The following is a 13,720-nucleotide window of genomic DNA, read 5'->3' on the forward strand; positions in this document are numbered from 1 at the left end:
AAGAGAGAGGAAAGTGATGAAGGGAGAGAAGATAGGTGTTGATGAAAGAGAATTTTGAATAGTTTACTTTGGAATAAGCCAATCCGAAATTCAAAACCGGATTGGATCATAAATAGATTTGGCAATTTTCATTCCAGAGTGAAATGGGAATCGGAATCCGATTCCTATAAAACAAACGGCAACTATCGGAATCAATGAATTTCATTCCGATTCCATAGTCTAAGCAGAATAAAAAAGGAAGTGTTTGAAATTTTTCAGACATATGTAAACAATTACTTCTTTTCTTTCTATGCATGTATAAAATAAGTAAAGCTTACATAATTATTGAGCGTTTGAGTTAGAATAATCAAAAGCAGAGTACTATTTAACAATTTGGGGCAATTTCACCACTACCCCTCTCAAATATGTAAATATCGTAGATCCCCCTGCAAAATTTAAAATATCATATATGTCGCTTCAAATGTAAAAATTTTTTACAATTATCTTTCCTTCTAACGGCTGTTACTATAACCATGATTAAAGTTTGATTAAATAAAGGTTGAGTTACAAAATGACTAATTTAGCCCTAAAAATGTTAGGTGTTATTTTGATAGCAAATAATTAAGGGGCAATAATTAAGGGGCAATTTTATAAGTATCCTTCTAAATTTTAAAAATAACATCTCTAGCACTAATTATTAGTGGGTAAAAAATAAAGAAACCCCTCACCTATAGATCATTTTGAACTAGACCCCTTTAAGTTTTATTTTTTAACATTAAAAGACCTTGAACTATCATTTTTTAATTGAGATCCCTCACATGAATTTGATAAAATTTTTAATTTTGTTAGAAAAAAACACTCAATTGCTAAAATTTAAAAAAAAAACACTTAGATTGAGAGGGTATATATATAGAAAGTTTTGTTATAATACTATCGGTAGTACAGCTTGGTTTACGACGATTTGTTTTCAATGATAGAACGTTCAAATTGACAATTAACACCGTTAAACATGATATAAACCATTTAAACTATCTGAAAATCAAATTTCACGCTTTTCCGAGTTAGGATCATGTGGAAGTGGACTATAGATGAGAGAGTTTTCATAAAATTTTACTTTATTGTTAACAATAAATTTTTAATTAAAAATTTTTTGTTTGAGCAGATTATATAGGTAATACTCTAATATCAAGAATTTTCGGGCTTTTTTTGCAAATAGCCCCCTGACAAATTTTATTTACAAAACTAGCCCCGTCCAAAAATTATTTGCAAAAATGGCCCTGCCTCTGCCATGCCAGCGCCACGTCAGCGCCACGCGGGCAGGGCGGGCCCAGGTATTTAAGTTGAACACGGTGAACCATTCACCGTGTTCAGTACAAGATTTTTGTATTGGACACGGTGAATGGTTCACCGTGTCCAATACAAATACCCCAACAATGGCTAAGTTGGAGGTATTTGTATTAGACACGGTGAACCATTCACCGTGTCTAATTATTTGTATTGGACACGGTGAATGGTTCACCGTGTCCAATACAAATATTTCGATCTTAGCTATTTTGTATTGGACACGGTGAATCATTCACAGTGTCCAATACAAAAATTTTGTATTGAACACGGTGAATGGTTCACCATGTTCAACTTAACCATCTGGCCCAGCCCCGCCCGCGTGGCGCTGACGTGGCGCTTGCGTGGCGGAGCCAGGGCCATTTTTGCAAATAAATTTTTGACATGAACCAACTTTAAAAAAAAAAAATTATAAGGGGGCCTATTTGCAAAAAAAGCCCAGAACAGCTTTGATATCAAAATATTTTTAGCATGAGATATGTGAGTTATTTAAATAAAATTTTTAAAAATAAATCTTTAAATAGTTAATGTTGAATTCTACTATGGACAAATGGTGGTGGAAATTTAATGGTCATGAATCAAGTCCTCCTTGCCAAATGGTGGTGGAAATTTCTTACCGCGCCTCAGTTGCAATGGAACAAGATAATTCGTGAGCTGTTCTATCTTAGAAGAAGACCACTAAAAGAGGGCAGGTGCTTTCGACCATCCTCCTTTTGGTGGAAGGGCGTTCTAAGTCAAAAAGATATATTCAACTGGGGAGTCTGCTACAAGTTGGGCAATGGGCGTATTATCGACTTTTGGTCAGACCGGTGGTGTGGAGAAACCACTCTCTCTTCGACTTTTCCTGAGGTGTTCCGATCATCGACTCGTAAAAGTTTGAAAATCAATGAATGCTCAAACAGTAACGGCTGGTGCTGGGACAAGATTCTAAGTAGCACCAGCACTAGTAACCACAGGATGACTGCATGCATCTCGGCCCTCAAGGCAAGGCTCTCCTCCTTCAAACCTGGACTGGGACCGGACAGTGTGCATTGGCGGTGAAGTCCTGACGAGCGTTTTAGTGTGAAGTCAACGCATTCGGGAATGTGTGACTCGGGGACGAGGGACGAACGGACCTACAAAATTTGGAAGCTCTGCATACCATTAAAAGTTAAAGTGTTCTGCTGGCTCGTCCTCAAGAAGAGACCTCTTACTGTAGATAATTTATTAAAAAGAGGATGGATAGACAACACGAATTGTGTGCTGTGTGGGTCTGATATGGAAACAGTAGACCACATTTTTTCTCAATGTGTATTCTTTAAATTTCTTATGGTGATGTCATTGGAGGATGTCCAAGCAGGAGATTTGGCCGAAGATGTGCATATGGTTTGGGACAGACAGAGCGGAAGGGTGGGGTCTCAGTCCATGAACGATGGTTTATCTGGACTAATTGCCTGCTGGTGGCTTATTTGGGAGACTAGGAATGGTGTGATCTTTAGGAGGAATCAGACTGATCCAATCCGTGGTTGCTATAAGGTTAAACAGCTGACGTCCCTGCAGGGGAAACTTCGCCCTATGGAGAGACACTGATTTTTTTATTTTTATTTTTATTTTTATTTTTATTTTTATTATTTTTTTTCTTCTTTGTCCGGCTTTTCATCTCTTTAGAGGCATTGTTGCCTCACCCATATAGCTAAGTTCATATCCTGAATGAATGAAGCGGGTAGCGTGCTACCTTTTTATCAAAAAAAAAAAAAAAACTTTTGTCATCAATTTTATAGATTTGTTATTGTAAATATTACATGCGTATTTTTTTTTATCATACTTTCGCTCCTTCTAAGTAATATTCTACTCTCAAAAATTTTATCTGCATAGTGTGAAAAACTTCTATGTGGTGGGCACTCTAGAATCAGTAATTGGTCTTAAATATTTAGGCTAATAGTTCTAGCCAAAAGAGTGCAGCAGAATATTATACGGAGCAAAATATCATCCACATCGGATAATGGGATGGCGGATCCTAAAAAAAAAAATTAGAGGATAAAAACTATAATAACCCAATAGAAATAGAAAGTTGTAATGGGATATGGTTAGATTTTAATGACATGTACTTAAAGCTCACGAGATTATGAAGATAAATAGAAAAATCAGAGACATCTTGTGACATTATCAGAAAACTTAGAAACCTACCAAAATATCATCCTACTCACGAGACATGAAGATAACTAGAAAAATCAAGAACATGTTGTGACATTATCCGAAAACTAAGAAACTAATCTAAAAATCACCCTATCGTGTCCAGCGTAGATGCATTCTATCGACGACGAGCAGGAAAATAGCTCGCGATGCAAACAAATTTTATATATAAACAAAGGCATAGTTGATTATTTTACAGCATATAATTTAAGTACTGTGTAGATTTGTTTAGGGGATCAGCAAAAGAAACAAAATATTTCCCAATCCAAAGATTGACAAATTTGGCTTCGTCTCTGTTGCTTTTGTCCGAGCTATGTTATATTTATCCGAACTGGGAATCATCAGCCTTTCTCCAAACTAGTCGCTTTTGTCTTTCTAAGGTCTTTTATTAGACATTTCTACACAGACACACAGATATAACTATATAAGGGTTAGTTTTAGTTAGGCTAAATTACACTTTTGATCCTGAAACTATAAAGCGCGTTACATTTTAGTTTCCAATCTTCATTGGTTATAATTTCTTACTCGCATTTTTCTGAAATATTATAATTTGTCAGATCATTGGTACTAACCATTAATTTCAAAAATTTGACCCGTAAGAAATACGCAACTAAATTCACTTAAAACGTATAGATACAGTGCTTCCGTATCTCGATTATGACTCGGTACAACCAGCCTCGCGCCACTTTAGATATAAATCGATCCAGCCCAGTCTCCCGCCATTCCGAATATGATTCGGAACAACCTGACCTTCCGTCACAAGACAAGATGTTGATCCCTTTAAACCGACACAATTAAATCCCACAACACAATTTAGTTCATTAAATATTAAAATATCTCTAATGTGAAAGCAACAACAATAGTAAAATAAGATATCACATTATTCGTATGTTATCCATATATTAATATTTAGTTAGTTAAACTGGATTGTAGAATTTAACTAAAACAGTATAAAAAGTTGAAGATAGAAATTATAACAAACTAAAATTTGGAGAACAAAGCGGCATGCCTCATCATTTGAGGACCAAAGTGTAATTTAGCCTTTCAATTTCAATGCTGTGCCAATTGGTTTTTTATTTAAATTATTTTTTTTAATATAATTGTTCTTGAAATTTGGCCTTTTTGCATAAGAAATCCACTTATTTTGGGCTTTTGCAAAACCGGGTCACCTTTTTTCGTTTTTGCAGATTCGGTCCATTTTTTCAGCAAACTGACCAAAATACCCTTATTACTTTTTCTCTTTCCTCTTTCTCTCTCCTCTTCGTTTCTGTCGTTCTTTTTTTTTTTTCTCGCCGAAAAAAAAAAGGCGTACCGTCGCCTTCTTCTTCACCATCGCCTCCATCCTCACCGTCCTTCTTCACCGTCGCCCCCCTCCTCACCCTCCTCTCCACCGCTCGCAACCCCCTCCTCCTCTCCTCCGCCGCCACGGACCCCCAGCCCGATCCCGTCGCCGCGGCGGCAGCGGCCGCGGCGAACGGGCCCCGGCGGCTGGGATGCGAGAAGAAGACAAACGGCAAAGAAAAAAAGAAGAAGGCGGAGCAACCGAACAGTAGCGCAGTGAGGGGGAGCGGAAGCGCAACTGCCGCGTCGGTGCCGGGCTTTCTGGGTTTGTGGCACGCCGGAGCGGTCCGCGCGTGTTTTCTCCGAGTCTGGCGCTGCCCTTTCCTCCCGCCGCCGCGCAGAGAAGCCGCCGACCAGCGCCTCTGCTCTCCCACGACGACGTCGAGACGCTGCGTCGCCGCGGACCCCAGCCCGATCCCGTCGCCGCGCAGGAGCGGCCGCTGCCAAACGGGGTCGGACTGATTTTTTATTTTAAAACTGCATATTTTTAACAGATATATACCGTTCTCCTTTTGTTGCACTGTTTCTTCCTCTTGTTGCACTGTTTCTTCTCTTTTAAAGAGAGAAACGAGTGCACAAGAGGATGAAACAGGTGCCAACAAGAGGAGAAGCGCGGTTAGTAAATATCTCTTAAATGGCGTGCAGATTTAGATAAATGGAGTCGCAGTTTTTTCTTGTTTGCCCACCATTTTTTCTCTTGTCACACTGTTTTTATTTTAAACTACCTCTTTAACGAGATATTTATACTGCTTGCTCCTCTTGTTGCCACTTGTTTCTCTCTTATCGCACTGTTTCCTCCTCTTTAAAGAGGGAGAGAAACAGTGCCCCAACAAAGAGGACAAAAAACCAGTGCAACAAAGAGGAGAAGTAATACTAAATATCTCATAAATACGTGCAGTTAAAGTAAAATGGTGCAGTTTTTTTTCTGGGTGTTGCACTATTTCTCTGCTTATTAACACTATTTTATTTTTAAACTACCACTTTAACAGATATTTATTACCTTCTCTCTTGTTGCACTGGTTCTTCCTCTTGTTGTACTAGTTTTTCTCTTTCTAAAGATAAAAAATAGTGCCAGAGAGAAACGAGTGCCCAACAAGAGGCAGAAGAGCGTATAATATACTCTTAATGAGTGCAGTTTAAGATAAAAAATTAAGTGTGACAAGAAGAGAAACGGTGCCAACAAGACGGAGAGACAACAGTGCACTTTCATTTAAATGTAGATGTAATCTTTTACTTAGTGAGGTGCGTGTTATACTCCTTGGAAACAAGGTGCCACATAAGGAAGAAGAAACAGTGTAAATATCTTTCAAATAGTGTAATTTTATTTACAAAGTGTATTTTTATTTAAAAAAACAAAAGATTTTAAAGAAAAAAAAATAAGACTGAAAAAAGAAAAAAAAAAAAAAAAAAACAAAAATAAGAAAGGCAAGAAGTAAAAAAAAAAAAAAAAAACCTGCGTTTACCATTCTTAAGTGAGTGCCGCCAACTTGTAATTTTTTTGCTACAGTTAACCGATACAATTTATCTTTCATCCTTTTTTTTATATAATTTTATCTTTTTTTTTTTTTTTTTTTTTGTCACCCTTTCTTCAATTTTAGCCACGCCTGCGCGATGACGACGCCGCTAAGACCCCCACTTCGAGGCGCAGCGGCCGCAGTGATCTCCACGGGTTGTGCGTGCCGTCGGTGTCGAGCGAAGAGGCATCGTCGGTCGGAGGGCAGCAAGAAAGGAGAGCTACCGGGAGGCGCATGGGAAAGAGCAGAGGAGAGTGGCGTCTGTCGTCTGGAAGAGCTGCTGGAGAGAGCACGTCTGGTCAGCGAGAAGAAGAGAAAAAGAAAAGAAAAATGCAAAAAAAAAAAAAGTCACAGCCCGGCCTTAGGGGGATTGGAGGCGAGGAAGGTGGGGGCGCCGCCGCGCCGGCGGCGACACCGCTCTGTCTTCGCCGCTCTCTGGGAAGAGAAAGAAAAAAAAGAACGAGAGAAAAAAGAGAAAAGAAAAAGCTATAAGGGCACCTCCGCTCCGTCTTCGCCGCTCTCTGGGAAGAAAAAGAAAAAAGAACGAGAGAAAAAAAGAGGAGAGAGAAAGAGGAAAGAGAAAAAGGTATAAGGGTATTTTGGTCAGTTTGCTGAAAAAGCGGACCGAATCTGCAAAAGCCAAAAAGATGGCCCGATTTTGCAAAAGCCCAAAATAAGTGGATTTTTTATGCAAATTGGCCTTAATATTTTGATATCTATAATGTATTTAACATTTTAATCAACTTTTTTTTTTCTTTGTATTAAAAGTTTGTTTACTCGGCATATAAGATTATACCATATATTTGCCACGTCAACACCGAACCTAATTGCAAAAACAAATGAGAATATATAATAATAATAAACATTAAGAATCTAATTACAAAAAATAGAAAAGTTCAAGGACCAAATGAAAAAAAAAAGAAAGAAAAAAAGGTAAAGTTCGAGAGCAATGGCGTAATTAATCTCGGAGATTATGAAAAGTAATATCTTTCATAAAATATTGGGAAAACTTCAAAAAAACCCCCTGTGGTTTCGTAGTTTCTCACTTTGCCGCCCTGTGTTTTAAAATGTATCAATTTGCCCCCCTGTGGTTTTATTTTTCTCTTTTTCTTATCAATTTCATTATTTTTTTTCCTTAATCAGTAATAAAGTTAAAATTAAAGGGTACTAAAGTGAATATTTGATAAATCTAGATAAGTATCTGAAGTTTTTTGTATATATTTAATGAAATATTAACGAAAAAGATACCGAAAAGATAAAAACGAAACCACAGGGGGACAAATAGATATACTTTAAACCACAGGGGGGCAAAGTGAAAAACTACGAAACCACATGGGGGTTTTTGAAGTTTTCCCTAAAATATTTTGTATGGCGAAGAAAACGACCTATGTGGCTAAGTCCAACCATAAAGTACAGGGTCACTGTTACCTAAACCATTTTTGTCTATTCATATTTAATCACCTGGACCATGTTGGCACCACATAATAGAGGACATTTGTTTTCGGCTTAAAAAGGCGTATGCGCTACTTTGTATTCTCAAACTTTAATTTATTATAATTTTAAACTAAATTATAAATAAATATTTATTGTTTTATTTTTTCTCTCTAACTTTAAAAATTTTTATTTTACCTCCTCAATATTTCAAATTATTGCATTTAGCCCTCTCCGTCTGGATTCTATTACTATTCCGTCTATTTCTTATAATTTATACTGAAAATATCTTCCAAATGATAGAAATATATTATTTTTTTTTTTCTTATAGGAGTAAGGATAATTTGATCATTTTGTCTTCTCTATAAAATCCATATATCTCCGAAAATATTTCTGAAATTTTAAGGAGACAAAATATAAATTTTTAAAAGTCATAAAATAAAAGTGAAAAAAAATATATTTACAATGAGATTCTTTGTATTTAAACCTAATTTTTAACTCAAACCTTATTGTTACAATCAAATTGCCATGTTACCGAGGTGGAAGTGATTAGTAATTGTTTGCGCCATCACATCACTTAACACTGGTAACACATCAATACTTAACCAATTGAATTAAATTGTAGAACATCATTGCAACAATATAAAATAAAAAGTTCAAGCCATAAAAAATAATAACAAAACTGAATTAGAAGACGACGATGTCCCGCACTTCATAAATAGTTTTTTTTTTTTTTTAGAGAAATAAAGTGATTTTTTTTTATCATGTTCTTCGTTTAGTTTATTAATTTTTTTTTTTTTTTTTGAGAGAGAAAGGTAGCATACTACTCGTTTCGTTTATTTCATTTAGAAATAAACTTAGCTGAAAATGTGAATCAACTAGGATTCGAATATGAATCTCGGATACCAACCACCAAACCTTTTTGCTACTTGTGCTAGGGACAGTCGATCGCGCTTTATAAATAGTTAAAAGGATTTTGACAGTGATCCCACACATCATGCTTCTTCACATGAAATTAAGAGATAATGCTTCACAACATTCAAATATCATATTGACAAAGCTTGGAGTGAAAAATAACATCTAACAATGACCATGGGCAACTATTTTACATGTACAAACTCTCTGCATACTTTCTAGTCACAACAATAACACCTGCTTCATTATGTCAAGTTCTCCTGAAGTTTGCAAACTGAAACCGATGAAATGATTGTCGAAATCTGAAAATGCACCTCTAACAATCAATTTTTAGCCCTAACGCATAAAAACACCTTCACCATTCGCAAAATTTAGCTTCCTACGAATATATTTGGAAGAAAAGGCATCTCTCGAGTCTATTTAGACATTCGACCTTCAAGAAATGCACAAATTGGATTCAATTTGTATATATGAGAAGGAATTCATCAAGGCATGTAGAATTATTTCCACACACTTAAAAAGTAAAACTTTCACAAGGAATCAAGCAACTAAGAGATTCACATTCTCATTATGGAAAGATGAGTTACATTCTCTTCATCCCGACAAAGAAAATGCTAGGGCTTATAGTTCCCGGTAAAGAACTTTTAGCTAAATCATCCTTCAACCAACCCAAAAAAAAAAAAAAAAAATAACAAGTTTCAGTGACTGGAATCACCTTGCTAGATATTGACACCAAATAATGGTTTCCTTGAGCCACTTAAAACTGTTAAGATAGCTAAAATTAACAACTAGCCAGGTAAAGAAATACAAAAAGTAAAGATAAGTCAAAAGTTAAAAGAAGATTTCATACTAATGCCCAGGAAATTATATGCACATCATATGATTATCCAACATATATCAGTAATAAGAAAAGAAAATTATTAAACCAGAGAAAGGACTCAGAATAAACCTGTAGGAGCGACAAGGCATCATCTCAACAGTAAGTGTTCTCAATATTAGAGAAAGAAATTTGATGAAATTTTGATATTCTTGTAAAAAATCATAGAAATAAGATACTACGTGAAAATTGTATGCATCTACTAATATTTGCAAAGAATGATTTCAAGAAAGTTAAATCTTCTGTATTTCATCACTGGACATCGACATCCTTTACGAAACCTGCATGATTACAAAGTGTGTCACATTAGCTTCTATTTGTAATAAGCTAGAACTGCTCACAATAACTATATATGTTATATCTTCTAAACACATGTATGTGCAGAATGCATACACTTGAGCTGAATATTCATAACAGACACGGTAGAGAAACAAGACTCATTAAAGAGAAGATTTTGTCACTTTGAAATTAAATAAGAGATAACAACTGATAATAAGACCCACTATAGCTACTATGAGACAACATTTTTCAATCCATCGGATGGCCAAGTCTACTGCTAAATTCCTACAACATTGTCTATTGCACATATCTAGGAAAGCACAAGCCAAAAATCAATTCAAATGTTACAGTTGAATGAATGTTTAATATAAATTGAAGGACTCCAACATCCTCACCAAGCGTGATGTGTAAATAGTTGCCGAAGCTTCGAGCACGTTTTTCCTGCTGGATATCAAAATGTGCAGCCCTAAAGGAACTCAATGTTGAACAACCTAGTTGCAGAGGCAAAAGCCCACAAAACCACCACACACTGTGACTTTTATCTTTGTGGCAGAGCTCCAAAATCCAAAAATGGTTGCTCCAAAATGCTCAGTGAAGATCTTTTCATGCTTTAGATCCTCAAAACTCCCTTTATCTAGTAACCATAAAATTCAAATTTAAGCTTTAGCTCTTCTAAACTCGAACCAAATCTCATAATGGTTAAATAGCAAACTATCATGTGTTTGCTTCCCCACATACTCCAGCCCCAATTCTGCAAGTCTCCTTGTACATTCCTCCCCACCCAATCTCGAACAGAACTTAATGTTATGTGACACAAAGATCCGACCTTTCTGCGGTTTAAGCTTCCCTGCCAACCTCTCAAGCCCGACCCAAACAAGCTTATCAGGCATATGAAGGAATACAGCGCTCGCATAGATCAGATCATACGAAATTCCACTCCCAAATCTACTAAAATCCATATCCTCGCCTTTTACAATAAGCGGCCTTTTGTAAAGAAGACCCTGAGAAGGCAACTCATATCGAAGTGCGGCCATGAGGGAGAGCTCATCGCGCTCGAGGCAATGGAATCGGCCAGGATTAAGGTACCGAATAAAGTGTTGGCCTACACGAAGCGTTCCACAACCGATCTCAAGAACATAATCAGCAGAAGCGAGGTTGGACTTAGTTGCTAGGAACTCAAACACGTCTCGGCCACCAGCCCACGGCTCGCCGTAGTTACTATGGTGCTCCTCCACGAGTAGCTCGCCAGGACATGGCAGAGCAGTGTGGTTTGCAGCATCAACATCTTCATAGTGGGAAATGCCTTTGAATCTGAAGGAACCAGAATCAAAATCAAATTCTTTTTGGGCAATTCAATAATTAAAGCAAATCTATAGTTTAGGATCAAAAGTGATTGGATTGAATCTCAATGTTCATTTTCCTATTCCACCCTTAATAATGTTTACACTCCTCTGATCTAGTAACCGAAAATCTAGACATATTGGACCTCAGATTGTCCGATTTGTTCATACTTATAATAAAAATCCATCCAAATCACAGGAAATTATCACAATTTATGAGCAAACAAACTTAGCAATTCAAATGACTGCAATTAGAAAGGGCTTTTCTGATCTACGAGTTTCAAAAGTTTGAAACTCGGATCATACCGAATCGGAACTCGATGCGTCTGATTTCTTACATTCATCATCAAAATCGATCCAAATGACAGTAAATTATCATAAATGGACTGATGAGCACAGAGAATCACAAATCCATCCAATTGATCGGTACGTGAGAGGTGAAAGAGCGCAGGACAGAGGGATTCGGGGATCGATCACCTCCGAAGATCGTCGAGTTGCTCGGCGCGGGTGCGGGGGTTGATGCCCTTGCGGAGGGCGCGCCACGCGGCCGGGGAGGAGGGGGGGTCGCCGAGGGAGTTGAGGGCGAGCTGGGATCGGAGCCACGAGAGGTCGTCGGAGGTGGGGGAGACGGGGGTAGGGTTGAGGGAGGTGGTGGTGGTGGTGGTGACGGTGGTGGTGGTGGAGGAGTGGGCGCAGGAGCACGGTGGGGCGGGGGCGAGGGAGGTGAGGAGGAGGAAGAGGACGAAGGCGGCGGCGGCGGCGGAGATGAGGAGGAAAGCGGGGACGGTGACCGATTTGGTGGAGGAGGAGGAGATCGCCATGGGGGAAGGGGGGAGGAGAGGGTTAGGGTTTGGATCGCGGGGACGACGACGACGACGGAGAAGGTTAAGTGGTGGAACTAAAAAATAGTTTTGCATTTTCTCATTTTAGCACCCCGGTAATTTAAAGTGTATCAATTTAGTACCTGTAATTTTNGCACCTGGTAATTTAAAGTGTATCAATTTAGTACCTGTATTTTTTTTTTTCCACAGTTTTTTCGTTAATATTTTGTTAAATTATACATAAAAAATTTTTTAAATATCCTATCTAAATTTATCGAATATTCACTTTAGTACCTTTTAGTTTTAACTTTGTTAATATTTTAACAAAAAAATTAGTCGAGGGGATAATAAAAAGAAAAAAAATAAAACCACGAGATACTAAATTAATACATTTTAAATCACATGATATTAAAATAAAAAAGTGCAAAACTATAGGAGTGATATTTAAAATTTTTTCAAAATTTTATGAAGGTGGAACAAGATTGTTTGGGATTGTTCGAATAAGCGCCACATGGCGAGCGGCGTCCATCCAATTGTACAATAAAAATATTTTATTTACAAAGTTAAATTAAAATAAAATAATAAACTATTTTACTAAATTAAAATTATTTTTTTTTTTATTTTAATTATTTCTAAAAAGAACTTAGCTTACAACTTCTAACTTCTAGCTATAGAACTCTATTAATTAGTTTTGTTCATATGAAATTCATAGCTAAGATTCGATATTTTTCGGAATTTCTATACAATATTTCTTACGCTATTTTTCTCTTATGCCAGCTCTAGAGTCAATAATTTTCTATGAGGAACTACTGAACTCAATCACTTACTGCCGTTACTCAAACGAATTCGTCCATACTATTGATACAGTCAATTGGAACTCAAGCTCATATTGATGTTTTGTTCGAAAAAAATAAAATAAAAAAATATTTTTGGGCTGTTGGAATCAGCGTGGCTTGTCATGCGACGTGAATAATTTCAAAAATTATTCTTCTTTTTAAAAATTATGTCCATAAAATTTTTATCTGAGGATGTTTTGGTGGGAAAGCGGAAACGGGGATGGGTCCAATCATTTGCATCTGAATCGATCTGAGAGAGAGAGAGAGAGAGAGAGAGGAGCCAAAATGTATGGAGACCTCTCAACTATAGATGATTTTGAACTACCACTTGCAACTTTGTTTTTAGAAAAAAAAAAAAAATCACAAGGAATTTACTCCAATTATAGATCATTTTAGATTGACTATTTCATATTTTAAATTTTTAATTTTACTGTCCAACCTTTTAATTTGTTTTATTTGAGTCGGCCAATAATACTTAGACTTCATAATTTGATTGCATCATTTATTTTTATAAATTTATTAGTGCATTTTATATAATTCTTTAACTATAAATTTATTAAAATAAAAAAATTAGTTTAAATTTTAAAGTCAAAGTGTCATTCACTCATTCAGATCAAATAAATTGAAAGATTAGATAATAAAATCAAATGTTTAAAATGTTGAATAGTAAATTTAAAATAGTTAATAGTTCATATAATTTTTATATATTTTTATTTTTAAAAAAATACTATCTGTAGGACTGTAAAGGTGGGTAAAAATATAGAAAAACCTGCCAATTAACCCTTCAAGGTCCCTTTGATTAGGTCCAAAAAAAAGTGACAAAAAAAGCCCAACATGGGCCCATGCACAAAATTATGAGATTTAATTATATACA

At 36.4% G+C, this 13,720-nt stretch overlaps 1 protein-coding gene across 2 annotated transcripts; it reads right to left on the reverse strand.

Moving 5' to 3' along the window:
- Window positions 9,234-12,071, reverse strand: LOC109724146. Of its 2 annotated transcripts, XR_002219835.1 has the most exons (3): window positions 11,667-12,071; window positions 10,245-11,160; window positions 9,234-9,851 (listed from the first exon to the last, which is right to left on the reverse strand). XR_002219835.1 is itself a non-coding variant. In XM_020252861.1 (2 exons), exons 1-2 carry the CDS (start codon window positions 12,008-12,010, stop codon window positions 10,506-10,508), a joined length of 999 nt encoding a protein of 332 aa, XP_020108450.1. In that variant the 5' UTR covers window positions 12,011-12,071; the 3' UTR covers window positions 10,011-10,505. The 2 variants fall into 2 exon arrangements, 1 of the variants encoding a protein (XP_020108450.1); XM_020252861.1 differs by lacking the exon at window positions 9,234-9,851 and having other exon boundaries at window positions 10,011-11,160.

Source organism: Ananas comosus, linkage group 18 (assembly GCF_001540865.1).
Source record: "Ananas comosus cultivar F153 linkage group 18, ASM154086v1, whole genome shotgun sequence".
Lineage (NCBI taxonomy): Eukaryota > Viridiplantae > Streptophyta > Magnoliopsida > Poales > Bromeliaceae > Ananas > Ananas comosus.